General features: G+C 42.1%; 1 protein-coding gene across 1 annotated transcript in view; it reads right to left on the reverse strand.

Annotated features, from left to right (window-relative positions):
* The window catches only part of TSPAN7 (tetraspanin 7), a 230,637-nt gene that overhangs the window by 46,239 nt on the left and 156,695 nt on the right, over nt 1-27,703 (reverse strand). Inside the window, exons 2-4 of the mRNA XM_069204232.1 lie at nt 18,025-18,213; nt 8,498-8,572; nt 6,402-6,497 (exon numbers count right to left, since the gene is read on the reverse strand). Of these exons, the coding sequence (XP_069060333.1) occupies nt 6,402-6,497; nt 8,498-8,572; nt 18,025-18,213 (360 nt within the window). The remainder of the gene's footprint in view (nt 1-6,401; nt 6,498-8,497; nt 8,573-18,024; nt 18,214-27,703) is intronic.

The following is a 27,703-nucleotide window of genomic DNA, read 5'->3' on the forward strand; positions in this document are numbered from 1 at the left end:
TGGTGGTATAATTCTCTTTAGTCCTTCCATAAACGCTTTTATGACTGGTATCCTAAATAGTGAGGTTGAGTGCGTAATTTGCAGGTTAGCTGAAATTGCGGTAAGATGTATCTTTATGGAAGAGAAAGCTAGCTTTGACTTTTGCAAATGTAGTAAGTAACTTACAATGTCTTTGGCAGATGCGTGTAAGGATTGAATTTGATTATTATGGCAGTAATAAACAAATCTTTTCCACTTATTTGAATAGCAATGTCTAGTGGTAGGTTTTCTAGCTTGTTTTATGACCTCCATACATTCCTGTGTAAGGTCTAAGTGTCCGAATTCTAGGACTTCAGGAGCCAAATTGCTAGATTGAGTGATGCTGGATTTGGATGTCTGATCTGTTGTTTGTGTTGTGTTAACAGATCTGGTCTGTTTGGTAGTTTGACATGAGGCACTACAGAGAGGTCTAGTAGTGTTGTGTACCAAGGTTGTCTTGCCCATGTTGGCGCTATCAGTATGAGTTTGAGTTTGTTTTGACTCAATTTGTTTACCAGATATGGAAGGAGTGGGAGAGGGGGAAAAGCGTAAGCAAATATCCCTGACCAGCTCATCCATAACGCATTGCCCTGAGACTGATCTTGTGGGTACCTGGATGCGAAGTTTTGGCATTTTGCGTTTTCCTTTGTTGCAAATAGATCTATTTGTGGTGTTCCCCAATTCTGGAAGTATTTGTTTAGTATTTGGGGGTGAATCTCCCATTCGTGGATCTGTTGGTGATCCCGAGAAAGATTGTCTGCTAACTGGTTCTGAATTCCTGGAATAAATGGTGCTATTAGGCGAATGTGGTTGTGAATCGCCCAATGCCATATTTCTTGTGCCAGGAGACACAACTGTGTTGAGTGTGTCCCTCCCTGTTTGTTTAGATAATACATTGTTGTCATGTTGTCTGTTTTGACAAGAATGTGTTTGTGGCTTATTATGGGTTGAAATGCTTTTAGCGCTAGAAATACTGCCAATAGTTCTAAGTGATTTATGTGAAACTGTTTTTGCTGAGTGTCCCATTGTCCTTGGATGCTGTGTTGATTGAGGTGTGCTCCCCACCCTATCATGGAGGCATCTGTTGTTATTACATATTGTGGCACTGGGTCTTGGAAAGGCCGCCCTTGGTTTAAATTTATACTGTTCCACCATTGAAGCGAGGTGTATGTTTGGCGGTCTATCAACACCAGATCTAGAAGTTGACCCTGTGCTTGTGACCATTGTGATGCTAGGCACTGTTGTAAGGGCCGCATATGCAACCTTGCGTTCGGGACAATGGCTATGCATGAGGACATCATGCCTAGTAGTTTCATCACCATTTTGACTTGTATCTTTTGTTTTGGATACATGGTCTTTATTACATTGTGAAATGCTTGAACCCTTTGTGGGCTTGGAGTGGCAATCCCTTTTGCTGTGTTGATTGTCACCCCTAAGTATTTCTGTGTTTGACACAGCAGAAGGTGTGACTTTGTGTAGTTGATTGAGAAACCTAGATTGTGGAGGATTTCTATGACATACCTCGTGTGTTGTGAACACCGTTTTAGCGTGTTGGTTTTGATTAACCAATCGTCTAGGTACGGGAACACATGTATTTGCTGCCTTCTGATATGTGCAGCTACTACTGCTAGGCATTTTGTAAAAACTCTTGGCGCAGTTGTTATTCCGAATGGCAACACCTTGAACTGGTAATGTACCCCTTGGAATACAAACCTTAGGTACTTTCTGTGTGAAGGATGTATCGGTATATGGAAATATGCATCCTTTAGGTCTAGTGTTGTCATGTAGTCTTGTTTTTTGAGCAGTGGGATTACGTCCTGTAATGTCACCATGTGAAAGTGATCTGATTTGATGTATGTATTTAATGTTATGAGATCTAGTATAGTTCTCAGACTCTTGTCTTTTTTGGGTATGAGAAAGTACAAAGAGTAAACTCCTGTCCCTTTTTGTTGGTTTGGTACTAATTCTATTGCTTCTTTTTGTAGCAATGCTTGAACTTCTAGTCCTAGAAGATCTATATGTTGTTTTGACATATTGTGTGTTTTCGGTGGGACGTTTGGAGGGAATTTGAGAAATTCTATGCAATAACCATGCTGGATAATTGCTAGGACCCAAGTGTCTGTTGTTATTTCCTCCCAATGTTTGTAAAACTTGGTTAGTCTCCCCCCTACAGATGTTATGTGTTGGGGATGTGTGACTTGGAAGTCACTGCTTGTTTTGAGGAGTTTTGGGACTTTGGAACTTTCCTCTATTCTTTTGGAATTGTCCCCCTTTATATTGTCCCCGAAAACTTCCCCGCTGATACTGGCTCTGGTAAGTGGGTCTTGTTTGTGAGGTTGTGGGTTCTGTGCTTTGTCCTCGAAACCCCCCTCTAAACTGTGTTTTTCGAAATGTGCCTCTGCTCTGTGGGGAGTAGAGTGCGCCCATGGCTTTGGCCGTGTCAGTGTCTTTCTTAAGTTTTTCGATCGCAGTGTCCACCTCCGGCCCAAACAACTGCTGTCCGTTGAATGGCATATTCAGCACAGCTTGCTGTATTTCTGGTTTAAATCCTGATGTACGCAGCCATGCATGTCTCCTTATTGTTACTGCTGTGTTGACAGTTCTAGCAGCTGTGTCTGCAGCATCCATTGCTGACCGTATCTGATTGTTGGAGATACTCTGTCCTTCTTCTACTACCTGCTGCGCTCTCTTTTGGAACTCTTTGGGCAAATGTTCTATAAAGTGTTGCATTTCGTCCCAATGGGCCCTATCGTATCTGGCCAACAAAGCCTGTGAATTGGCAATACGCCACTGGTTTGCTGCCTGTGCCGCCACCCTCTTGCCTGCTGCGTCGAATTTTCGACTTTCTTTATCTGGAGGTGGTGCATCTCCTGAAGTATGTGAGTTCGCTCTTTTGCGCGCTGCCCCTACTACAACTGAGTCCGGTGTTAGCTGTTGTGTGATGTACACGGGGTCTGTTGGTGGCGGTTTATATTTTTTCTCCACTCTTGGAGTAATGGCCCTTCCTTTTACAGGCTCTTCAAACACTTGTTTGGAGTGTTTTAGCATTCCGGGTAGCATAGGAAGACTTTGATACTGGCTGTGTGTGGACGACAGTGTGTTAAAAAGAAAGTCGTCTTCAATGGGCTCAGCATGCAGGCTGACATTATGAAATGCCGCTGCTCTCGACACCACCTGTGCGTAGGCTGTACTATCCTCTGGTGGCGACGGTCTAGCTGGATAACATTCAGGACTATTATCTGACACTGGTGCGTCATAAAGGTCCCATGCGTCAGGGTCATTTTGACTCATTCCTGTATGAGTTGGGGATCGCGTCATTGGTGGAGTGGCTACCGGTGATGGTTGCGGAGAGCATTGTGGAGATGGTGGCGGGGTTACTTGTTTAGCCACCTTTGCCTGTGGCTGCTTGTCTTTTTCTTGAAAGGCAAGTTTGCGTTTCATTTTAATCGGAGGGAGAGTACTGATCTTCCCTGTTTCTTTTTGGATATGGAGCCTTCTTTGTGTATAGTCTGGCTCTATTGTTTCCAATTCCTGTCCAAATCTATGTGTCTTCATTTGTGTGGACATTCCTTGTTCCTCAGTGTAGGAACTTGTTTTCGGTTCCGAGGCCGGATGTTTCGGTATCGAAACCTTTTCGGCTGCTTTTTTCGGTTCCGACGAAACCTTCTTTACTTTCGGCGTCGTGGTCTCTCGGTGCCAACCCATTTCGGTGCTGCTATCTCGGTGCCGAACCTGCTCGGAGCCACTATCTCGTGCCCGAGATTGCTGTGTGGCGGTAACTCGACCGGAGTCGGATGACTTCGCCACCAGCGTGCCCTTTTTCGGTGCCAATGATCGGTCACCTATTTTTCAGGTTAAGCCATGGCCTGTTGGCGGTGGCGTCCCCTGGGCTTTAGTGGTTTTTTCGTGAGTTTTGTGTTTCGAGGTCTTACTCAAGGTTTTCGGCGTTTCTTCGGCATTGATCTCATCCGAGTCCGATTCCTGGATGGAGAATGTTTTTTCCTCCTCCTCGAAACGCTCTTGTCCTGTCGGCGCCGACGCCATTTGCAGTCTCCTTGCTCTTCGGTCTCTTAGTGTCATCATGGACCGAAACGCTCAACAGGCTTCACAAGTATCTTCCTTGTGTTCCGGCGACAAACACAAGTTACAGACCAGATGCTGATCTGTATATGGATACTTGTTATGGCATTTTGGGCAGAAGCGGAATGGGGTCCGTTCCATCAGCCTTGAAGAGACACGTGGCCGGGCCGACCAGGCCCCGACGGGGGATCGAAAAAAAACCAAAGGGCCACCGGAGCTCTTCAAAAGTCGGTGTCGATCTGTTGTAACTAACCCGATACCGAACGCAAACAATACCGACGATTTTTCCGAGATTCTAACTAACTTTCCGACCCGAAACATGGAGCGAAAAGGAACACGTCCAAACCCGATGGCGGAAAAAAAACAATCTAAGATGGAGTCGACACCCATGCGCAATGGAGCCGAAATGGGAGGAGTCGCTCGGTCTCGTGACTCGAAAAGACTTCTTCGAAGAAAAACAACTTGTAACACTCCGAGCCCAACACCAGATGGCGGAATGTGCACAGCATGTGAATCTGAGGCTACACATGCCATCGAACATATATATATATATATATATATAGAGCGAGAGAGAGAGAGCATTTTAGATTTAGAACACTGAAAACAACTGGTGTTAAATGCTACCACTTTTATTGGTTTGCAGTTACCAGGTCAGCTTGTTGATTTCATATTAAAGCACTGGCAAATGTAGGCCCTGCTGCCCCTGTTTGTGCAAACTCCATCACTCCCAACAGAAGACCAATTGAACCAAACCCCTGTAATGAATATTAAATGAACTCCCATCATTTACCAGAACGGTTATTATGTCTGTGTTGCATATCAGTGGTGCTTCCGTGGCAATCTTCTGGAAAGAGTGAAGACCAGATTCACTAAACTCTGTTAAACTAAGTTCAACTTAAGTTCCCACAATGTTAAAAATGCTGTTGAAAATAAAGGGCGATTCACATAATCACTGTTTACTGATTCTTCTGACCACAAATTCCCCTTACCACTAGGGAAAGTACATTATTGCGCTCTGGCAAGTTAAGAGTAGGGGCGTTATAAAGGGGGGGGGTTAGGAGTTATCCGGGATGTGCCTCGTGACGTGCTCTACTTGTATTAGCCACAGTCAGAACGTTGGGGAAATTGAAAAAAAAAATTTGTTGTGGCCATTCTTTAAGTAAAAAACACAAATGGAAATAAATATTTTACAAGAGCTACAAGCTAGATAGAGTGTTTCCAGTGTGGGTAAGAAAATGGAATGCCGCCATATTTGATTGGGAGAAGGGATTGAAAATTACACAGCTGGAACAAGATTTTTGAATTGCAGATAAAAGTTAAATAACTTGCATGTTCTATCTATATCATATCTTTGCAAAACTTATTTTTGCACAATGCTTGCCCTGCAAACAATCCGCAGAAGTATGATGGGGAAGCAGAAGTTGGCATAGGATTTTTTATATTTTTATAAGTGCCCCTGGACATAAAGGAGCATATTTATAGTCCCCTAGTGCCACCTTGCACCACATTAACGTAATTAATTTTTACATTAATGTGGCCCCACAAGGCCAAAATCCTAGCGCCGTATTTACAGAGTGGAACAATGCATGTATTGCGCCACTCTGTAACCCTTTGCGCTAAATTATGCCTGGGTCAGGCATAATGTATCCAAAACGGGCATTCCGCCATGAGGGGGGGGGTGAAAAAAGGGCGCAAGGAAATCTATGAGATTTCCTTGTTCCATTTTTACAGCATTTTTAACGCCTTCTCAGAGCAGGCGTTAAAAGGGGGCTTCCATTATTTTAAATTGGCTCCTATGTAAGCTAAAGGAGTAGCGCCAATATTTTGGCACTACTCCTGCAGAGTACATCAATAGCGTCATATAAAATTACGCTATTGCTCCTTGCCCTGCACCATGTGTGCGCCATATATAATACAGCGCACACATGGTGGTGGTAGGGGGCGCTAAGGGGCCGAGGAAATGGGCACTGCACTTGCTGCAGCGCCACTTTCTATAAATCTTCCCTTAAGTACATCCCTAGAATTCAGAAATCTACTTAGAACACAGGAAGAAGCCTACAAAGCATAGATGTATTTGACCACACTTTCTTAAAATCTAGGGATTTACCGATATTGAGCCTTTTTTACAATACCCACAAAGAGGCAAGTGAGGTATCTGAACTAGCACACAGAATTTCACTCATGCGCACAGCCTCAAATATACCAAGCAACACCCTCAGATCTTTCACTCACATCACACACATACAGCACATATGCAATAATACAGAAGATTAAATCAGGAGGGTAGATAGATCAGCACTTACTCTGGTTTGTATGTCATCCACCGCAAGGCTTGCTTGATCCTTCCCATTGTAATTGTGAATAGCGTCTGTGTATGTCCTAAGGAAGGTATCCTTGATCTGAAAGTAAGATTAGAAGACTCCATGTTTTATAAAATATTTACTTCTAGAAGAATGAACCATAAACAACATACTATTGACTAAGAGTCTAATTGCTGGTACTAGGATCAGCCTAAGAGCAGATGTTGGACCAGGCAAAGAGCCATGCTCGAGCCAGCCCAAGGTCTGATGCTAGAGCCAGCCTTAGAGCTGATACTAGAGACATCCTAAGATCTGATGCTAGAGCCAGCCTAAGAGCTGTTTCTAGAAACAGCCTAAGATCTGATGCTAGAGCCAGCCTAAGAGCTGATGTAAGAGACTTCCTAAGAGATGACCCTAGAGCCAGCACAGGAGCTGATGTTAGAGCCTCCCCACTAACTGATGCTTGATCCAGCCTGAACTGATACTAGAGACAGCCTAAGAGCAGACACGATATTCATTATAGAGGCATATGCTCGGCCCACCCTAAGAGTAGGTACTAGAGCAAGTCTAAAAATACATGCAAGAGCCAGCCAAAGAGCAAATACTAGGACCCACTATGACCAAATGTAATGGCCAAACTTGAGAACCAATGATAGGCCACCTTAAGAGTTGATACTAAGGAGTGACTAAAATCAAGTGCTAGGACCAGCCTAAGGGCCCAATCTAGAGCACCCTAACTAAGGATACTAGGGCCGTCCTAAATGAAGATGGTAGGGCCAACCCAAGAGGGGTGCAATGGCTTCCCTAGGAGCAGATGCCAGGGTTAGCCTAAGGTGCTGTGGGAAGCCTAGGAGGCAGTACTAGACATTGCAAATGAGACTATGGTAGAGCTAGTCCAAAGGGCAATACTAGGGCCATTGTATGAGCTGTGAGTTGAACAGAGGTGATAAATGGCTCACATCGGTCTCAAGTTTGGCATAAGGCTGTTTTATGGGTGCTTCCCACAATACCTAGTAGCATACAATTTCTCAGTGTGCTGCGGCTATGCCAAGAAACCTACAGCAGTGCACCTAACGTGCTCAAAAATATCGGCCGGCTCTTCTTTCTGTGACGCAGTCAGTGGCATCACGAAAGTTATAAAGCACACAATTAGCAGCGAACTGCCACCTACCATACATGCATTGGACCAATACAAAAATTCAGATAGTTTGAAAACTCTCCCTCGCTCCTTTTGTTATTTGTGGACATTTTGCCGGATATGCTTCATTTGGTCTAATTCAGTGCATAGGCAGCAGGGAGGGTTCTAGCGGGTTGGTGAAGAATGGTGTGGTCCTGCAAGATCCCCCTCTCCCAGTGCAGAATGCCTCCTTCTTCTTGAACATGCTAACAGGTAGATATTTTAAGGTAGATACTCCTTGAAAAATATAAACCACAAAAAATATTTGCCTTGACTCCCCTTTAATAGAAAGTAAGACGACACGCACAAAAATACGCAATTGTGCAACTGAATCCATTTTAGACTGCAGTCTTAAAGGGTCTCTGCTTCTTTCTAATCGAGCAAACACTAGAGCTAAACAGTCAGTTCGAGAGATAGCCTCAGGGTTGCAGTGTTCCCACCTGCTTGTGAACAGAAACCTGTGATTCAGAAAGTAGTTATCAGACAAAAATAACCTGTCAGTAAACTGCGCAAGGTAAGTACCTAAACCAGTTACTAAATTGTATGTGCATAAAAATCAGGCAGCATAAATAATCACTTTCTACTTTAGCAGGCTTTTATTAACGTTTTTCACTCTCGTGACAAAATGCAGCACAACATTAATTAAATAAATCGGCCTACTTACTATTACAATGGCCCAAAGACGTATCATAAATATACGTAGCGGTCTGTAAGGGCCTGTGCAACCCTTAGTCTTTACTAAGGCCTAACTGTACTAATCCTAGTAAATTGTTTTGTTTGCGTGTCATTAAACAGAACCATGCTCCTAGGTCACAGATCGCTGAAGCCTACATCATTGAATAACAATGTGCATTTTATCGCTTAAAGTTTACTGGAGAAGTAGACATTATAAAATAAACCCCACAAAATTAACTTCACTCACCTCATGGCGGAAAACAAAACCGGAAATGCCAGCTACTAATTCTGCCAGGAACACCAGTGACAAAAACATGGCATACTAAAAGAAAGGTGATAAAACACAAAAGTGAAACGGTGAACAAAATAAATATGAGAGACATAGCTTAACATTACTAAGAGTATTGAGTAGGTAATCGATTTTTTTGCGGGATGATCCCCGATTCCTGTCGTTAAAGCAACAAATACTCTCATTCGGATATACCAAAGCAGGACCGGCTTTAGGGTGAAGCGATCAGTAAGGCATCACTGAGCGCTAACCTGAAGGGGGCGCACTGAACTCCGAGGGGATGCTGTATTTAGCAATAACTTACGATTTAAAGTCACCTGTAGCCGAGTCCCTTGTGAGTCCAGCTTTCAGGCAGCATCAACAATTTCAAGATAACTTTCGTGATTAATGCTTCTGCTAGAGAGAGAGATAGATGAGTTTTGTCTAGTGGCCATAAAGTAGTGCAGAGTGTTAATATGCCTGCTACAAGCAACAGATCTAAATTTATGTGATTAGCTGGGTGGATTAGTAAAGCCAGCCTTTACCAGCGCTTTAAAACAAATTAAAAATATGTGAGAGAGGGGCTATGGCGAGATGAGGGGCACCTGCTGTGGGTAGTAGTGAAGGAATCTGAAGAGGAAGTCATGGGAGTGGGGGAAAAAGGGGCTCGTCATACAGAGATTGCCACACAGGGCATCACCTGAGCTAAAGCCGGCCCTGTACCAAAGTGCAACAATTTTATACACACACGCCTCATCAAGTGTTGAAATAGCAAATATTGCTTATGTTCATTTACTCCATCAAGCCTGTTCCCTATCTTTGTAACTATAGTAAAAGAATGTTAGTGCTCCACCTTTCACCTCACTGACCATGCAAGCAATACCAACTATTACCATTTATCACTGCCAAAGAACAGAGGGCAAGAAGAAGGTGTGGGTGTGCAAGGGTTTACAAAGAACAACTACTTAAAATTTCATAAGAACTCAACAGAGCCAAGAAGTGAGTGTGTCTCATTAATTTATGTACAATGGTTGTAGTGATTACATTAGTGTTGTAGAGTCTGCCTTATAATGTTTTAGAATGTATCTGAATGCATTCAATTCAGCTTCAGCATTCCTGCATTCCCGCAGTTGGGGGACAGGAGAGATGAAGCTTAAAGACCACAAGGCCCAGCAACACCTGAGGCAGGGAGGAGCCTTTAGCGCCTGCATGTGCTTTTCACCAGCTGCTGCTTCCCCCGGCGCAGGACGCCGCTTCAGCATTTCTGCAATGCACTCTTGGGGTAAAGGAGAGAGGAGGACTAAGGACCACAAGGGCCAGCAACACGCGAGGCGGGGAGGAGCCCTTTAGCACATGCATGTGTTTTCACCAGCGCAGGATGCCGCTTCAGCATTCCTGCATTGCACTCTTGGGGTAAAGGAGAGAGGAGGACTAAGGACCACCATGGCCAGCAACACCCGAGGTGGGGAGGAGCCCTTTGGCGCCTGCGTGTGCTTTTCACCAGCTGCTGCTCCCTGCAGCAGAGGACACCACTTCAGTATTCCTGCATTGCTGCTGTTGGGGGAAAGGAGAGAGGAGGACTAAGGATCACAAGGTCCAGCAATACCGAGGTGGGGAGGAGCCCGTTAGCACTGGTGTGCGCTTTTCACCAGCTGCTGCTCCCCGCAACACAGTATGGTGCTTCAGCATTCCTGCATTGCTGCTGTTTGGGGAGAGGAGAGTGGAGGCCTAAGGACCACAAGGTCCAGCATCACCTGAGGCAGGAACGAGCCTGTTAGTGCCGACGTGTGCTTTTCACCAGCTGGTGCTCCCCACGGTGAAGGATGTGTGAGGGACCCAGGTGAAGACCGGAGCAAGAGCGGGCCCGTCTGTGTCCGTCCAAGCCCAGAGGAGGCTGGGCTGGGCCGGATCTCATGGATCTCGGGCTCAGTATCGTAGAATTCCTCCAGCCACAGAGGTCACCTTTGCAATCTGTTTGTTGGGCAATATAGGCTGAAAGTCTGTACACAATACATCCATGAAGAGAAAGGTCAATCACTTATTTGAGGCCAAAGGAGACTCTAGCTCCGGACACAGTTCTATTACTAACTATTTAACAATGATTGTGGAGGCAATTAATTCAGAAATCAGTTTGGTGAAGGGCAAGATTGATGCAGTTAGGAGGCAATCAAATTCTTTAGCTACTGTTTTTCCCCCCCATTTCCGACAGCCTCAGAGAGCACAGGTGTGGTAAATAATGTAGCAAAACTCACAAAAGGAGTTATAAATGGAGGGCAACAGCAGAATAAAATGACCCCTGCACTAAATGCATCAACTGGTCATACCTTGGGGTCTGGGGCTAATGTATTGATGACTCACCCCCACACACAGGTCAACCCTGGAGAAAAGTTAAAAAAAAGGGCCCATGCTATTAGTACAATGGCCATGGAGTCTTTGAGGTGCTCCCCAGTTACCAAGAAGGGGGGACAAGATGCACTTCAGTGAAGCAATATGGTAAACTAAAGCAACATTGCAGGATATGAAAGCAAGGATCCTTGATCACTGTTCTAAGCAATTTGATAAGCGGGAGGGCATGTCAGATTTGGGGGCCGCTTTGAAGGTCTTGGGAACGTCTCCACAATATGTGGAAATTGAATAACCTATATCTTCTCAGCCTCTGCCAATTGTGGCCCATGTTCCTAATACTCGACTCTTTGGGGGCAGTACAAATCTGATAGTCAAATGTGACCCATGCGACAGAAGTTAGCCCAAACGTTTTCTCCTGTATCAGCAGGCCTTGTAGGCCTAGCAGGCCCTGCATAGACTATCCACAACTCCCTCCAGAGTGCACCCTATATTTAATCATTCTAAGCGATGTTCCAATGTTAACATAATGTACAGTGGAGGATCACATGGCCTTGAAAAACAAAACAGTCTTTTGGCTGAAATCTAAATCAGGATGGCCCCATGATTTGTCGCAGGAAGTCCTCTCTGTTAGATGAACTTTCTGATTAGGGACCCACCCAAAGGAATCTCCTGGGGACTGTATCATCATTAATTTGGACTGTGTCATCAAGTTGTCAAATAAAATTCAATTTTCAGTGCTTAACCTTGGAAGAAACCTGCTCATAGTACAATCAAGGTCCTGCCATTGGGAAATCTCTGTAGACCTTTTAGGCTACAAATAGAAGCTCTCCCTGTGGCAAGTATTATATCAGCCTCTCCAGCTCAGCCACTTTTCAATGTCCCCACTAGGAACAGCTTTGACGCTGTATCTGCTCTGGATTTCTAGGACTAACTACAGGTTAGTAGGGCAGTCAAGCTGCAAGAAAAGAGACCAGATTTACTTACCTCCATGGACAATTTGTGCAACAGACCATAATGCCACCAACATTAGTCAAAATGAGGATTTCAGCAGTGAATTTATTGATCTTTCCCCTCAAACAACTTGTTTGGTCACTCAACGAGTAAATAATTTCATAAATAGAGATGCCATTAAAATACTGCCATGGACTGTTGCTGGTATTCGTGATAAGCTCTCAAACCCAGACAGATTGTCCTGTTCACAGGAAACATGGTCCATAGTTGCACTTAATTTAAATGGTTTTTGATGTATAAATTATCTAGCCCCTTCCTCCCGCTCAGGTAGACCAAAAGGTGGATGGTCCACTTTCTGATTCATGTGATATCATTTTGATTAATAATTCTAAGTTCAACTGAAGTCATTGATGATTTAGAAGATGACATTATAGACCTACAGCGTAGGCACAATAAGGAAATTCAATTCATTTGGGTGGGAGATTTTAATTTATACCCTTACAATGACAGCAACACTACACTCTGTGGTTTGAGGGACCTCGATGGGATGGAATTGACTCATTTTAAACATGTTCTTTATGGAGAAGCAGTTAGTAGTGTTTTGTTTTCAAGGGATCTGGGCTTTGCCAGAGATAACAGGTATTGTGATACACCCTTCCCTCCAACATTTAACGGCAGTGGGAAATGCAGTAACATTGATTACATAATTATTTCAGTTGATTTGTTCCCTTTGTTGCAAGACTGCAAGGTGGTCGCTAACTATAGTAATAATCACAATCCACTTATTGCTACTTTCTCTCTAAACCTCAATAAAAAGGGACGTCAAGATGAGGGGCAACCAGTCGAATTTTCACACATTGATGGTGTAAGTCTTAAATGGGAAAAGACTGACAAAGATAAACTCACGCAGGAGCTCATCTGAGATAACACGAATGCCATCTCACTTTTAGCCTCATCTGATGAACCCCCTGAGAGAATTATAGAGGTTTTCATGATCTTTATGCATCTACGTCTTCCAACATGCTACTTAAAAACCCTCTTAGTAGTAAGCTCCTAATAGGTTGGTTCAATCATGCATGTACTGCAGCCCACAAGCAGCTTAAAATGGCCCTAATGAAAGGTACTCTATCCAAGGAATAAATTAAATTATGTAGAAGTGAATACAAGAAGTTTATTGAGCTAAGGAAAGAAGAGCTTAGGACGGAAGCTTGGGCGGATCTGGAAAGGGCAAGTAATCTAAAAGATGATGCTGCATTCTGGAAATCTCAGTCCCTTGCTCCTTTGGCTAAGGACCTGGTGACACCAGGAGCTAATCTTTCTTTGGAGGTAATTCAAGGCTGCCTCTGTTTTGACAATGTATGGTCATTTTCTTGGCTGAGGTATGTTAAATGCGTCTTTTGCACTTTGGGAATCTCTGATTTTTTTACAAACTCCGAAAGTATAAAGAATGGCACCACAGTATTGTTTAGAGAACTCTTTTATAAATGGCAAGAAGAGAGCTGAGTGAGAGATTTTTATTGATTACAAACAACTTTAAATTATGTATCTATTAAATCCTCAGCAGATCTGGAGTTTTACATGTGCTTTGTCCACGATGAGAGGTATATATTTTATCTCACCAGGTTGCACTTTAATGTTCTTCACTTCTTTGTGGCTTACTTCACGCTGGTTTACTAATCTTCCAACTGTCCCTGTGATTGTGCCACAAAGCAAAGCACTCTGCACTTAATGTTGTTCTGCACTTTGTGTTCCTCACACAGGAAGCACTTCTTGGTCCCAGTACTCTGTGCCACTAACTTTAGACATTATAAGGCAGTTCTCATTTTTTTGTTGTTGCAAAAAGGTAGATGCTCCTCAAACGTTTTATGCAGTGATCAACTTCATTAAAAGTTATTTAGTCTCTAGGAAAAGGTGTGGTCTAGCAACCTGCAAATAACGAACAATGGTTATGTAAGTGTGCTCTTTGTATGGCCGAGGATAATATTTCAACCCCAATTGTATAATGTATTTTTTATAATTTGTTTTATCTGTATTTTAAAATGTTTTTAATCAATAGAAGTGTGTTTTATTGTATGTTTTATGCATAATGTTTTTATGGCTGGGCTGCCACCTAAATAAAGATGATTGATTGACTGACTGGCTGCATTCAGTGTCTAAACATTAATTAAAACATAAATTCATGTAGAACTGAATTTGGTACGTACTCTTTAATAACAAAATGTAGAATATCAAAATGTCACTTTAATTTTTTATCCCTCTATAGTCACATAGAAAGTAGAAGGTTATGGCGGTACATTTGTCCATTCACTAGGTTCAGAGTAAGAGACCTTGCTATATAAAGCAATTTATAAACCAAAAAAGACGTCAATCATAAATAAAGCTAAGGTTCTTTGATCACAGTGGGTTTGATTCACACAAACTTTATGAAGAGTTGGAAGTTTCTTCTGTGATTTCCTCCTATGTTTAGAGTACATTTTTCTGCCCTGGCTTCACAGAGCACCTCGATACCTTTTTGGTTTAGGTGCTTTTAAGAAGCTTTGGACCAAACTGGAGCACTCTTACTTGCATCATGCTTAATATGTTGAACGTTTTACATTTTCCCACAGAATTTTTTTTTGTTTTTTTTTTACTGTGGGGAAACCTTTTTCCGTTAAATATGGAGTTTCTCTGCCCATTCCACACTCGTGGCACATTTACTCATATAATAATGTTTGCTAAAAAAATAAAGAAAGTAAAAGAAAAAGAAAACAATTCCTATTTTTGGTCATGATAGGAAAAGTGATAGTAATACTTGTGACCGAATACCCACAAAGCTCCACCTGTATGCGTTTGTACAAGAGTTTCAATAACTACGCTCCCCGGTGAGCATCTTTTTTCACAAGGAAACGTTCATGACATAGGCAGATTATTACCTGAGTGAGTGGATTTGAGTTCTTAAAAAAATCCAGAAACATTTGTTCTCTGAGTCAGAATCTTAATTTTGCAAAAGCAAATCCATCTTTTCCACTCCTAAGTGATATTTAGTTGTGCCAAACATCGAGTGATTCAGGCCTATTGAAGCTTCTAGGGGCATCCGCTTCCGAGACTTACAAAATGTACTCAGAGGAACGTTTGGTGCCATTTAACGTGGAAAACATGACTAATATAAAATCTCTACCTGCAAATTCTTGCAAAACAAAAACAAGAGTGAATTTTCCATTTATGATTTTTTTTGTGGCTGTAATTCACCTTTCTTTTTCAGAACACAAAAGAAACATAGAATAAATGTGAGAGCTGCAAGAAAGAATGGAAGGATTGTTTAATAGTAAGGCCATCTTCATGTATTAGTTTGTCTTAACTGACAGTGTTGAAAGCTTTGCCAGTAACCCAAATATACCACACTTCCCTGGTTTAAGTCAAGAGCGGAATGCCCAAAGAAATGGAATAGTTGTGCCCCCTGGTGAAGTCATTCTCCCATGAACTAGTGGGTCTCACAACATGCATCGACCCTTTCCTATCTGTTTCCCTTCAGTTCTAAATATCTTTTTGAGTCATTTAACCGTCTGACCATTACATAAAAAATTATTGAAAATCACTCACAGGTGAAAACATTTTGTTATATAAAAAGTGCATGTAGTGCCCAAGAGGTGAAGGGGAGCGAAGCAGTACGTAGGAAAGGGGCAAAGACTGTTAGAAAGATTCATATGCATTGTAAGTAGGCCCAGGAAAAAATTAAATTGCGCTTGCGTAACTGACGTAGTTATAGGAATTTCACAATATGCTAGGTATGCAAAAGCCCAAAAATTATTCAATTATGCACATTGGGGTTTTACACATTTTTTCTGGAAGAAATGCGTCCTTATCTCCAAAACTGAGGAGAGGACGCAAATTGTACCGAAATACAGTGATGAATGACAGATTGGCATTTCACATAATTATGCAAATTTTCAAATAATTTTCCAGAAATTTGTTTCAATTACATGAATTTTGCACACTTCCAATTGTAAGCTATCTATTTCTGCTGAGGATTGTGTTTGCTTTTCTTTTTCGGTGAGCTTTTATTTTAATTCTGCTCCTCTTTGCAACGTTCATCCTAACTGATCATTTTTTTAATGGATGAATCTAATTGTGTACTTTCTGATCACAGTTTTTTCCTATAATTCTAAATTTTTCTCGTAGCTTCTTAATATAAACATTGCAGGGCCATATTTATACTTTTTGACGCACAACTGCGCCAACGCAGTTGTGCGTCAAAAATTTTAACGCCAGCTAACGCCATTCCAAAGCGCCATGCGGGCGCCTTATTTATTGAATGACGTTAGCCGGTGCAGCTGACTGGTGTGCGTAAAAAAAAAAGACTCACACCAGGCAGCGGCGGCGTAGGGGAAAATGGAGCTTGGGCGTCAAAAAATGGGGCAAGTCAGGTCTGAGGCGAAATTTTGGCCTCAACCCGATTTGCGCCATTTTTTTTTACGCCCAACCCCCATTGAAATGACTCCTGTCTTAGCACAGACAGGAGTCATGCCCCCTTGCCCAATGGCCATGCCCAGGGGACTCATGTCCCCTGGGCATGGTCATTGGGCATAATGGCATGTAGGGGGGCACAAATCAGGCCCCTCCTATGCCACAAAAAAAAACAAAAAAAATACTTACCTGAACTTACCTTAAGTTCCCTGGGATGGGTCCCTCCATCCTTGGGCGTCCTCCTGGGGTGGGCAAGGGTGGCAGGGGGTGTCCCTGGGGGCATGGGAGGGCACCTCTGGGCTCCTTCCGAGCCCACAGGTCCCTTAACGCCTGCCCTGACCAGGCGTTAAAAAATGACACAAAAGCGGCTGGACGTCATTTTTTAAGGTCCGCCCACTCCCGTGCGTCATTTTTGCACGGGAGTTTAAATAAGGCGCACATGCCTTAGAGTCATTTTTTAGAAGGGAACGCCTACCTTGCATATCATTAACGCAAGTTAGGTGTCCACGCTAAAAAATGACGCAAACTCCAAGATCTTTGGCGCTAGACGGGTCTAACCCCAAAGTATAAATATGGAATTAGCTTTGCGTCGGATTTGCTTAAAAAAAAACGACGCAAATCCGGCGCAAACAGAGTATAAATATGCCCTCAGTTTTTTGACTAGATCTTCTACCAATAGCTATCTGGTCATCTGTTTACAATGCCAGACACCTGATGACTCGAATATTCTGCCCACCATGTTCTTTCTAATGGCCTGATACCAGCAACAGAAGAACTCAAGCACTGGGAAAGCCACAATTTTTACCTCCACCCCCAATGAAAATACACTAAAAATATAAAAAGTAAAAAAGTAGCACAACAGCTATGTTACGCAAGTGCATATGTCATCAGGCAAAATGCTGTTACTCACAGTGCAAGACAGCTGATGAAGGAGGTGGGCTATGCCTCATGCTGTATACTTTGGTGTGTTGAAGCAAATTGTGAAGGACACATGAACTGCTTATGAAATTCAAAGTTTAAAGGTGGGAAGGCCAAGTGACAATGGGCCAAATTACAATTTCTATGGTACAGAGGGAACAAAATAGAGTTAACACATCTGGTCAATATATCACTGGGTGCCCGTCAGCACCTCATCAACTTGCAATGATGTGCTCTCTGACCTCTTCTGTTGGGGTTCATTTTCCACCTATGAAATCCATACAGAATCATTTCTGTGAAGGGTGCCTTTCAAGGTGGTAAAGTGGAGGAACACTCCAATATTTCTTGGACTGCTGGGACCAAGAATTGTCCACAGCAATTTTGTTTCTGTTGTAAAAGATACAAATGCAATTTTTTGCATTTTATATTCATGCAGAATTGTAATCTTAGTCAAAAGGCCATATGCAATCCTTTTGGCAACTTGAAGCCCTGCAAACCTACACTAGTAGAAGCTTTCCTAAAGTTATAGCAGGATTCTTTGTGAATCCCATTCAAATTCTGTAATCTATGCCAAATTTAGGGGTAATCCTTTGAGAGTAGATTTCTGGCTTTTACAACTTGGAGTTTGTGAACCAGGACCAGAGACTTCAGAAACAAGCTTGAGATGAGAACTGTTATTTTAAGGACATAACACAGAATGACGAATAAACAATGATGGATGCCGCAAAGTGAACTCCCTCTGACATTCTAGTCTCTCTGTTATCTAATTGTTTCGAAATACTGAAAACCTTTGCAATATCGCCATTGCAAATAAAGCAATTTAGTGAAATATGATTATGTTCACTTACCAACTTCAGCATCCATGGACTTCCTCTGCATGTTGCAAAGCATCCGAACAGGCCAAAGACGATAATTGTAGTACCAGTTCCAATAAGGACGTAGGGTGCATTGGTGGAGTTTTCAGCTATGAGTGAGATGTATGTTCCCAAAGTAAGCTTTCCCCATACTCCAACAGCTAGAAGGATAACTCCTGTTATCTGAAAGACAAAAAAGAGGCATGGTTAATATACAAAGGAGCAGCAGACACGTGTCTTAGAACTACTTTTAGTATTGCTCAATGTCAATGTGATGATTGCTTCTGGCAAGAAACTAGATGCGAAAGAAAGGGTAAACTTCGACGAAAACGGTAACCCACGCTTAAAGTAACCCTCAATGAAACATCTAAAATGCGTGGATACTCAAAACAAATTTCCATGCTCATACTGTACTGAGAGAAATATGATATATAGAACACATGATGTGAGTTACACGGCCTCTGTAAATGGAACATCTCAGAGTCATAATCACCAGGTTGGCCTTCACTGACCATTTGTGTGAAGAGTACATGCAGCACTCCTTGCAACTAAAAGAAAAGTAGGAAATCGATCTACCCACACAATGCCTGTTGAACAATGGGGATGGTGTTACAAATGTACTCACAAGTAATTCCTCAAAAATCAGTATTTGCTACTACTAAACATACTCTCCATGACTCCTCTCTGGAAAATGCTCAATAAATTGTCAAGCAAGGGATTTTGTCTACAATTGACCAACTTACAAAACTTCGGGTCTTCATTCTGTATTCCAAGCTACAAATTGATCCCACATCAGAAGTCTATTGGAAGATTCATCATTTTAGCTGCAATCACTGCAGAGATAACAAAAATATACATTGCCACTAAGGAGATCGAAGCAATGGCAGTTCCTCTTAAGGAGTGGAGGAGAGTCGCCCACCTGCTGCGAGCGCAGAAAGCAAACAAATAAAATGGCATGAAAATGGCATTTTATTTTTCCCTCGTGCTTGCGCGGTGTACAGCATAAGTGCATGGGGCAGGGCTGCATCCTGCAAATGCAGAATGACGGCTGCCCCTTGCAGTGCGCATGTCGGGTTGGCCGGCTGTCTAGCTACAGCCAGCCCGAAATGCACACTGTAGTCCCAGCAATCCCAGGGCTGTCAAACCGCCGTGGGATTGCTGGCACAGGACCCCAGCCTCAAAATGAGTGCTGGGTTAGCCTGCTCCCACTGGAGCCGCTCTCATGCTGAAAACTAAATGAGAGCAACTCCAGGATTGGTGGGAATCCTTTTACACTGAGCAGGAAGGAAGTACTTCTATTCCTGCTTGTGGATGCTGTGGGAGCCGCTTATATGGTGAGTTTGGCGCCATCGTGCCCCACCATATTTACGACCTGCAGGCCGCTGTTGGATCAAAGGACTATAACACGTACTAATTCAGTCAAAGCTTGACTATTAAACATGCCCATCAAAGCCATCCATTAGGTAGTAGCAAGCTTGATATCGGTTACAAGATGAAGTCACCTCAGTGCATGTGTCCTACTATTGCGGTCCTGGCATTCCATCGAAACCCACTCACATTATGCTGATTTTCTAGAAAAATAAAAACAAAGCATTTTGTGTGGTCCTCACTGTTGACCAAGCAAAGTCCTTCTGTAGTCTGAAAAACTGAAGCACTTGAAATCAACAGTTTCTGAGGTTCTTCATACGTTCCTACATAGAAAAAATAAATAAAAACAGTTTCGACTTCAGGAAAGAGATAAAAATATTCCTCTCCGGGAATTTTTTTGCCACGGAAACTGAACAAGACTAACGCCACTAATATAACCATGTCTTTCTACAACCAACCATGCTACTGGCAATCGCTGCAACTGATTGGTATAAGTAATCTAAATATCACTCTTTGAATATCTAGATGAAAGTTTTTAGTTGGCTTAGCTAAGTGCGTGTTGAGTGTAATGTGGCCACAACGCACAGACGTGATACCTAAAAATCACTGACTTCATATACATTGCACATTTTGGTGATTTTCCTGCACGAAATGCAGTTGTATTAAAAAAGTATTTCAGAGGGAGTCATGAAATATGAAATATAAGAAATACTTCACGTTTCCCTGTGAAAAACGTATTTCATCATCATAAGACCATGCTCAAACAAATCTACAAAGTTATACCATTGTCTGGGCCAATGGGCTTCTGCAACATGGAGGATCAACTTGCTGGGAAGGGTTCATGACAAAGTAAAAATTGTAAATTATGCTGCACATTTTCTGGAAGTATTAATTATTATTTTCACCCATTGTAACTAGAAACATTTATGTGAAGTGGGCAAATTATGCAGCAAATTACCGTATGTGGTCATTGCAATACAATAATTATGTGGTCAATGCTGCAGCTACAGAATCGTATGAATCTTCTGATCCTCACCACTAATTTTTGCATCTGAAAGACATACATCAACAATACAGAAAATGCGCTTTTTTGCTCATCTGGATGCAAGAAGCTAGCTGCTCTATGAAATGATGCGGTATTCAGGGCAACCATGGCCTAATGAGTTATTTTTCTTCTTGCATGCGCTAGTCGTTTTTATTGTAAAGGAGGTAAGCTGTATTGCATGGATAAAGCTCTCTAATTGTCAACTACAGTAAAAAAATAGATTTTTTCATAGATCGTTAATCATTTTATTGCTATACACATAGTTACTCTATCACTGGAATGTCTGAACTGGCCTACCATAAGCTCAACAAAAACATTGGCATAGTCAATAGGTCTCACATTTTGGATGTGGATGCAGTATTTTTGAATTTTTATTGTGTTATTGTTTAGCATCTCACATTGCTACTAAAAGTGAAAAAACTCCCTTAGATATCTGTGTGACGCTGTAGTCACATGCATCAAAAATATTAAAGGATGGTTGGGGCTGTGTTCAGAGCATTAGCCAGCTCCGTGTAGTAGACTGCTAATATGCTGTGTGAACGAGATACAAGCAAATTCAACTCCCTCCAAGCTAGAAAGTAAGAAAGAAAGAAAGGTAGAAAGAAAGAAAGAGAGATATCCAATAACAAAGTGGCATCAGCGCACTCAAAGTGCAGAGAGAGAGAGATCCCAGATTAAAGCGCCATCAGTGTGCTTGAAGTGCAGAGAGATCCAAGAACAAAGCGCCATCAGCACGCTCGAAGCGCAGAGAGGGAGAGTTCCAAGAACAAAGCGTCATCAGCGCGCTCGAAGTACAGCGAGAGACATCCAAGAACAAAGCACCATCAGCGCGCTCGAAGTGCAAAACAAGAGACAATACAGGGTCTAATAACACATGCTGCAGAAAGAGATCAAAGATGGAGTCAAAGCAGCCTGCTCTGATGTGTTGTAATGAATCACACTAATTGTAGGCCTGCTGCATGCAAACCCTAGGGAAAAAGATATGGCCTAATGGCCAGAGTTGCAGACTTTGGATATGGGGAACTAGCTTTGAGTCTCAGCATTGGCTCCGCATCCTGTGATTCTGGGCACATCGCGTAATCTCCCTGTGCCTACCAAAAATGAATGTGTCCTCTAATGTAACCGGTGCTCATGTAAAGCGCTCCAATACCTTTGGTCGATGGGCCAAACGGTGATAAAAAACAGCGACTTGCCCAAACAACATACCGCCATTGAGCACAAAGCAAAAGAAAAAAGTAGTTTGCAACAGTAAGGTATATGGTCGATTGTGCAATAATCCATGTACCAGGGTCAGTCTCCAAGGCGGTAACAAAACAGCCTCAAGGCGGGACAAATGCAAAGCATTTACCTAACAAACCAAAGGAATTTTGAAAGGCAAGCCAAGGAAAAAATGTAAGTGATGGGCATGGTGAAAGCCCGAGAAATAGAGTACAGCATGTCAAGAGGTGGTGCATGCACGCTGCCTAGGCTCGACCTAAAAGATTACAGCGATATGGCTACCCGGGTGTAGCAAAACACTTTGCAAGTGCCATCCTGTATATTTAACAAGGCGAGCATAACCATCCAGGCCATGAATTGTATGTATTCAGGGTTTGCAATGCAAATTGATGTTTTTAGTGTATATTATTATTAACTGTTATATTTTTCATACATGTGTATTATATCTCTGTATTGTTTACAAATTTACCTTTTCTTTATTATAATGCTGTGGTTCGGTCTCATTTAATAAACTGAAAACTTATTGCCATAGCAGAAATCAAAGAAGGACAATTCCAATCACTTTTGTTCATTAATAGGGATTCACCTACAAGCAACGTCAGCAGTCTAGGTCAAAATACAAGACCAGGAACCGCATTAACACATTCATAGCTTCATGATTAGTTATGTGAACTCTATCGTTTTTTAGAGCTACTGATAATAATTGTGAGAGTGTGAATCTTCTAATATGTTTATTAATGATTTTGTGTAATTTAGGTTCAGGAAGCCCAGTTGCATGCCACATTTTAAGGACTACCACTGACTTTGAAAATGATTTCCTTTTAGATTAATTCATGTAAATGTATTTTCTGGACCTATTTTGGACCACAGCCGGAATGGTAACTCTACTCTGTTGTTTTTTCAAGGGGCTGCAGGCAATTCTCTACAATTGCTTTCAGAGCACAATGGGCTTCCATTATCCAACTCAACCCTCATGACCCTGTAAACAAACCTGTTACTTTGTTAATGCATGATGTGTGTTTTCGATGTCCTTGCATGAGGGCTCCATCTAAAGTAACAATGTAACACATGCCTCAGCCTCTTGAAGATTGTCAGAGAACAGCAGGGAGGGATACAGATGGCGACTGCTAAATGGTAACTTTCAGTTGATAAAGTTGGAAAAAAAGTAAACGAATTTACATTGGAAAATATAAATTAATTTATTAATTCTGGAAATGTTGTTTATCCTGTCACCTGTGTGACAAAAGGATGCTGTGGAGCAGACGGCTCACCCATGTGTGTACAGGTGGTGGTAGTGGGGGGGCACAGATAGCTGACAAGTGCATGGGATTCAGGATTCTAATAATCCATTGCTAGGTGATCTCGTTAAGTGACAGATATATCACTGGCAAATTTAGATTGTGGGAAAAACATGTACAGGAACTGCTCAGAGATTGATATGTTTATCAGATTAAACAATAAAGCAGGACACATTCAGAAATAATCAGTTGTATTCCCATTGGTTTACTAGTACAGGTATCTTCTTATCAAATGTTCGTGACAATTTTCAAAGAACAGCAGACATGTTTTTTACGTTTTATTTCAGTACCAGTTTCTCAAGCTATATATATTTTCTACCATTTATATGGCACACAAGGGTGTCAATTGGAATACTCCAGTGGGACCAGATGCTTGCTTGGCATGACCTCTGAGATCCCTGGCGTTGCCACAGCAACCCCGACTTTAGCAGCAGTAACTGAGGTATAATGTACAGTTGAGCGTTGTCTACTTTTTTTTGTGTGTGTTTTTTTTTTTTTTTTTTTTTTAGTTTTTGGTATTCCCGTTGTTCCTCAACAGTAAATAGGAGGTAGTTGGGTGTCAAAGTGTCGGTCAAGATGCTATTCCTGTGTCGTCATTTGGGATCAAATGTTTTTTGATGTCACATCCGCTAACCTTGTCATTTTGTTAAAGTGACTTCCAGGATAACACTATAGTAGTTTTGGAGTCTGGGTGCCTTGAACATAGCGTGATGTTTTACTAAAAAGTCCTATAGCAGAACATAGAAGGTTTTTGATAAGAGGCAGCAGCACAGGGTAAAATGCTATGAAGGATCAGGTTCTTCTATAGACTCCGTTCTCTCTATCAAGCTTCCCTCGGGAAATTAAGGCCTGAAGTTCATAAATTCTTCCGATGGATAAATCGATCTTCCTAGACCTGTAAAAACGAAGCAATAAGTATCTAAGCGGGTCAAACAACCTCCCTGTTTGACAGAATGCTTCTCTGCAGTGATGCCTGCTACAGAAAAATCTCTGTTAAACTGTCGGAGTTAATTTTGCAGGTCACGGAAGGAAGAGGAGGGTTTTCTTTCTGGCAGAGGGGGAAATGCTCCACTCGTCAAAAAGAAAATGAGGAATGAGTCTTGGCTGGTGCAGTAAAAGCCTCACGGAAATTTTACGACCAGAATTACTGGTTGGAAAAACGTAGTGTTCTCTCACAAGTGGAAAAACCTACCCACTCTGAATCAGGTGAAGTGAAATACGATGTGGTCATTTTGCTTCTCTTGACTCCGAATTAGACCTGGGCGAAGTTTACATTATAGTGGCATACTTTACATAATGTCAGGAATTTCGCATTACGCTTTTTATGCGAAATTCCTGAAATTATGCCTGTAAGCCACTTCGTGTAATTATGCAACATTGATTGTAAAAATTTGCAGCGACGCAGGGTAACAAAAGAACTTGAGTGGCTGTTTATTGTTCGCTGTGCTTTTGTTTGAATGTGCCCTAGCAATAAAAATATTAATTTATGCATGCACACATTCCACACTAAAATATGGCGCAAAATGAAGCATTTGCATTTTGTATAATTACATGTAATTCTGCATAATCATGCAAAAGCAAGTTATGCAAATCTCACATTTCCCTACTAAGGGCCCAAGTGGAGTGCTAACCAAACACCGGCACTGTCGGTCTGTACAAGCTTTGATATATGTTATATGTATGATGCACTACTTTTCGTTTCAAAGTTGATTAAACATTTTTATATATTTTATATATTGTTAAATGGTCGTTTTTCTATCAAGATGCCAATTTGGTTGACAATTTTAAAGATTTGTTCTAGATGCCCTGTTCCTGGAAGTGGATTCTACAAATTGTATGGGGGGAGGCTGTCACGAAAACTCCAGGAGTACCAAATGTGTCATCATGAATCCCTTCGACCCTTGATGAGACATAGGGTTGACCCCTTTCCCACCTTAGTCAGCCACTGTGTGATGAAGAAGACCCAGGGGTATGCCAAGGAGTCAAAGCTGCAGAGAGTTAACCAGACTCTCAGAGTTGGGGTTCCCTTCTGTTCTTGCCACTGCCTTTGTGACCTTTAAGTGGAGGGGTAGCAAGGGTAGCAGCAACGGTGCCAAAAGGAAAGCCAACGTAGCCGTATCAACCCTACAACGTGGTTTCTTTGGTAAAAGGGCCTTTTACCCTTCAGCTCTGATTTCACCAACCAATAATGTGGTTGTTATTTATACCTCAGCAGTCTTCTACATAATTCCAACCATCACTTTCAATACCTGTGCACAACACCTAGGCACGACCAACTTCACTTGGCATGATTAGGCTAGCAGCTGGCCTAAATAATGTCAGCCATAGCCCCTATTATATCTCAAATGCCATCTAGCCACACCATCACATGCCCTACATGTAGATCCAACTGCTCCAGTACAGAACCACTGTATACCAAACCCTGCTGATATACAGCCATCTACATTGGAAAGGAGAATTTTCACACATTGGGCGACCACCTATTTTCAGATGATTATGGGGACTGTTTCCAATCCTTAACATTTGTGTGCTGAGATAATGCATTATGGGAGTTGTAGTCGAAATGTACTTCCATTGAACTAATAAGATTTACACACATAAAAACAATGATTTGTAGGTGAAAACGTCAAAACCAGTAACAGTGTTCGTAATTACTTTGAGTGAGGCGGCCATCCTAATCATGAAGTGTGTCTATGCCAAAGAAAGGCAATGCCCTGGAGACTGAGGCATCACTAATCGGACTTCAAGGAAATAATATATTTGTGATTTCCATGTTACCTGGCTATAATTTGTTTCTTCAGGCATCAGAAAAGCAGCCATACTTAAATTAATACATATGCAACCCAAAAAGGCCTTCACGTTGGAAGGATAGCTTGGTGAGTTACAATGCTCTGTGCTAAAATCCACAGTGATCTGCAGATTACAAATGCAGATCCTGGCAAGTCAGACTCAATCTTCTATCCTTCTGCAGTAAATTGAGTGCCAATTTGCTGTTTAGAAATGGCAGGAGCACATTATAAACCGTTATGTAAAACCAGTTATCATTATTATCATTATTACTTATAATTCAGCACCTTAAAAGCTCATTTTCTTTCTACTTTCGAAACTATTTGTAATCTATCTTCACAGAAATGCATTGAGTTTTGTTAGCGAAGTTAGGATGCCTGTCTTACAAATGATCACAATTTGCATGGGTTAACTAAGGTCCAGGAGTTAGAGGGACTTCAGTTACTGAGGGGGGAAGCTGGATGCTACACTCACGACTAAACTCTGGCGATGGCCATGCCACCAGTTGTGCACATGGATTAGAGTGCCTAACAACTCAAGATACAACACAGTCTTCAAGGTGCATTTGTCATGGAGTCTACTAGGAGCCTAATGTTGTTTTTATTATGTTCCTGTGGCACCTGAAAATGCTTGGCCAACACATTATTCTTTAAGGTTAGAAACACAAAGCCCAGCCAACCTAGATTCCTGTGTCCTTCTCTATTCTCCTCGCACCACAGATCAGTGGATGCGAGCAATTATCTCAAACCAAAAACTAAGAAAGTTTTATCAAAACTATTCCCAGGCAAAAGTAAACAGCATAGTAGATGCTAGAAGTATAAAGTCATATCTTAAGCTACACAATTTTCCAAAAGACAGCTACTGTTCCCCAAACCCACAAACGGTTAACTTAACAAGTACGCATTATTACATTTAGAATCAAAACACTGTGCTAATCTGCACAGGAGCCAATCAGACCAGCAAAAGAAATATCACATCATGGAATCACCATGCAGGAAAATACTACCAGATCAGTTAAACTGCAAATATCTCATTTGGTGTTGCTAAAGAAGTGAACTGCTTGACCAAAGAGATGGACTTTGAGGGACAGGGGCAGTCAGAAGAACTCTGGCTCAAGCAATCTTTAGAAGCTTTGGATTTGTGTGCATCCTTTTAGTTTATAAAGAAGAAGGAACATAAAGCTCGATGCAGAGGAAGGTACAGCTGCATATGGATAAGGCATGGATTGTGGGCAGGGGAGGTTGTGTGCCACCAAAGAGATCACTGTCATCAGGCTTGATCAGGGCATGCAGCAATGAGCACTCCATAAATAAAATACAGCACAATGTAATGCAATGCAATAAGTGATCATTTAAGGAAAGGCACAAAATCAGAGAAGATAATGAAAAAAGCAGAATGAAGGAGATTTAAAGACCACAGTAACAACCATGCCAGTATCTGCTTCACAATAACTGAATGAGGTTAAAATGCCTATCGTTATTTTTCAAGCAATAAGGATGCAATAACAGCTTCAAGGGCCAGCAGCATCAATTCACATTAACTAAGTCAGTGACTGAAGTTATCTGCAATTGATAACTTAGGTTTCAAGGGCCCAGCAGCATCAATTCACATTAGCTACATCAGCGACTGAAGTAATCTGCAAATGATAACTTAGGTTTCCATCTGGGCTGCCTGAAGGGAAGGAGTAGGAGGGAATTATTGTCCTGGCCCAATTTGTTTAAGGGCCCCATGTGTGTGTCCCAACACATTATGGCCCCCATTAAGACTTTGGCCAACAGAAGAGGCCGTCTGCCGAAGTCCCACGGTCGGGTTACTGCCAGTGCGGTCTCCTTCCTGCGGCCCCTATTAAGAGTCTCCCACGGGTCTACTGGTGGAAACAGACCACAACATTGATGCTGACTCATAATAGAGCCGGTGGTAATGTTTCGGTGTGTAGGGTGCACCAGCACCCGCTGCG

This window comes from Pleurodeles waltl, chromosome 8, assembly GCF_031143425.1.
Source record: "Pleurodeles waltl isolate 20211129_DDA chromosome 8, aPleWal1.hap1.20221129, whole genome shotgun sequence".
Taxonomy (NCBI): domain Eukaryota; kingdom Metazoa; phylum Chordata; class Amphibia; order Caudata; family Salamandridae; genus Pleurodeles; species Pleurodeles waltl.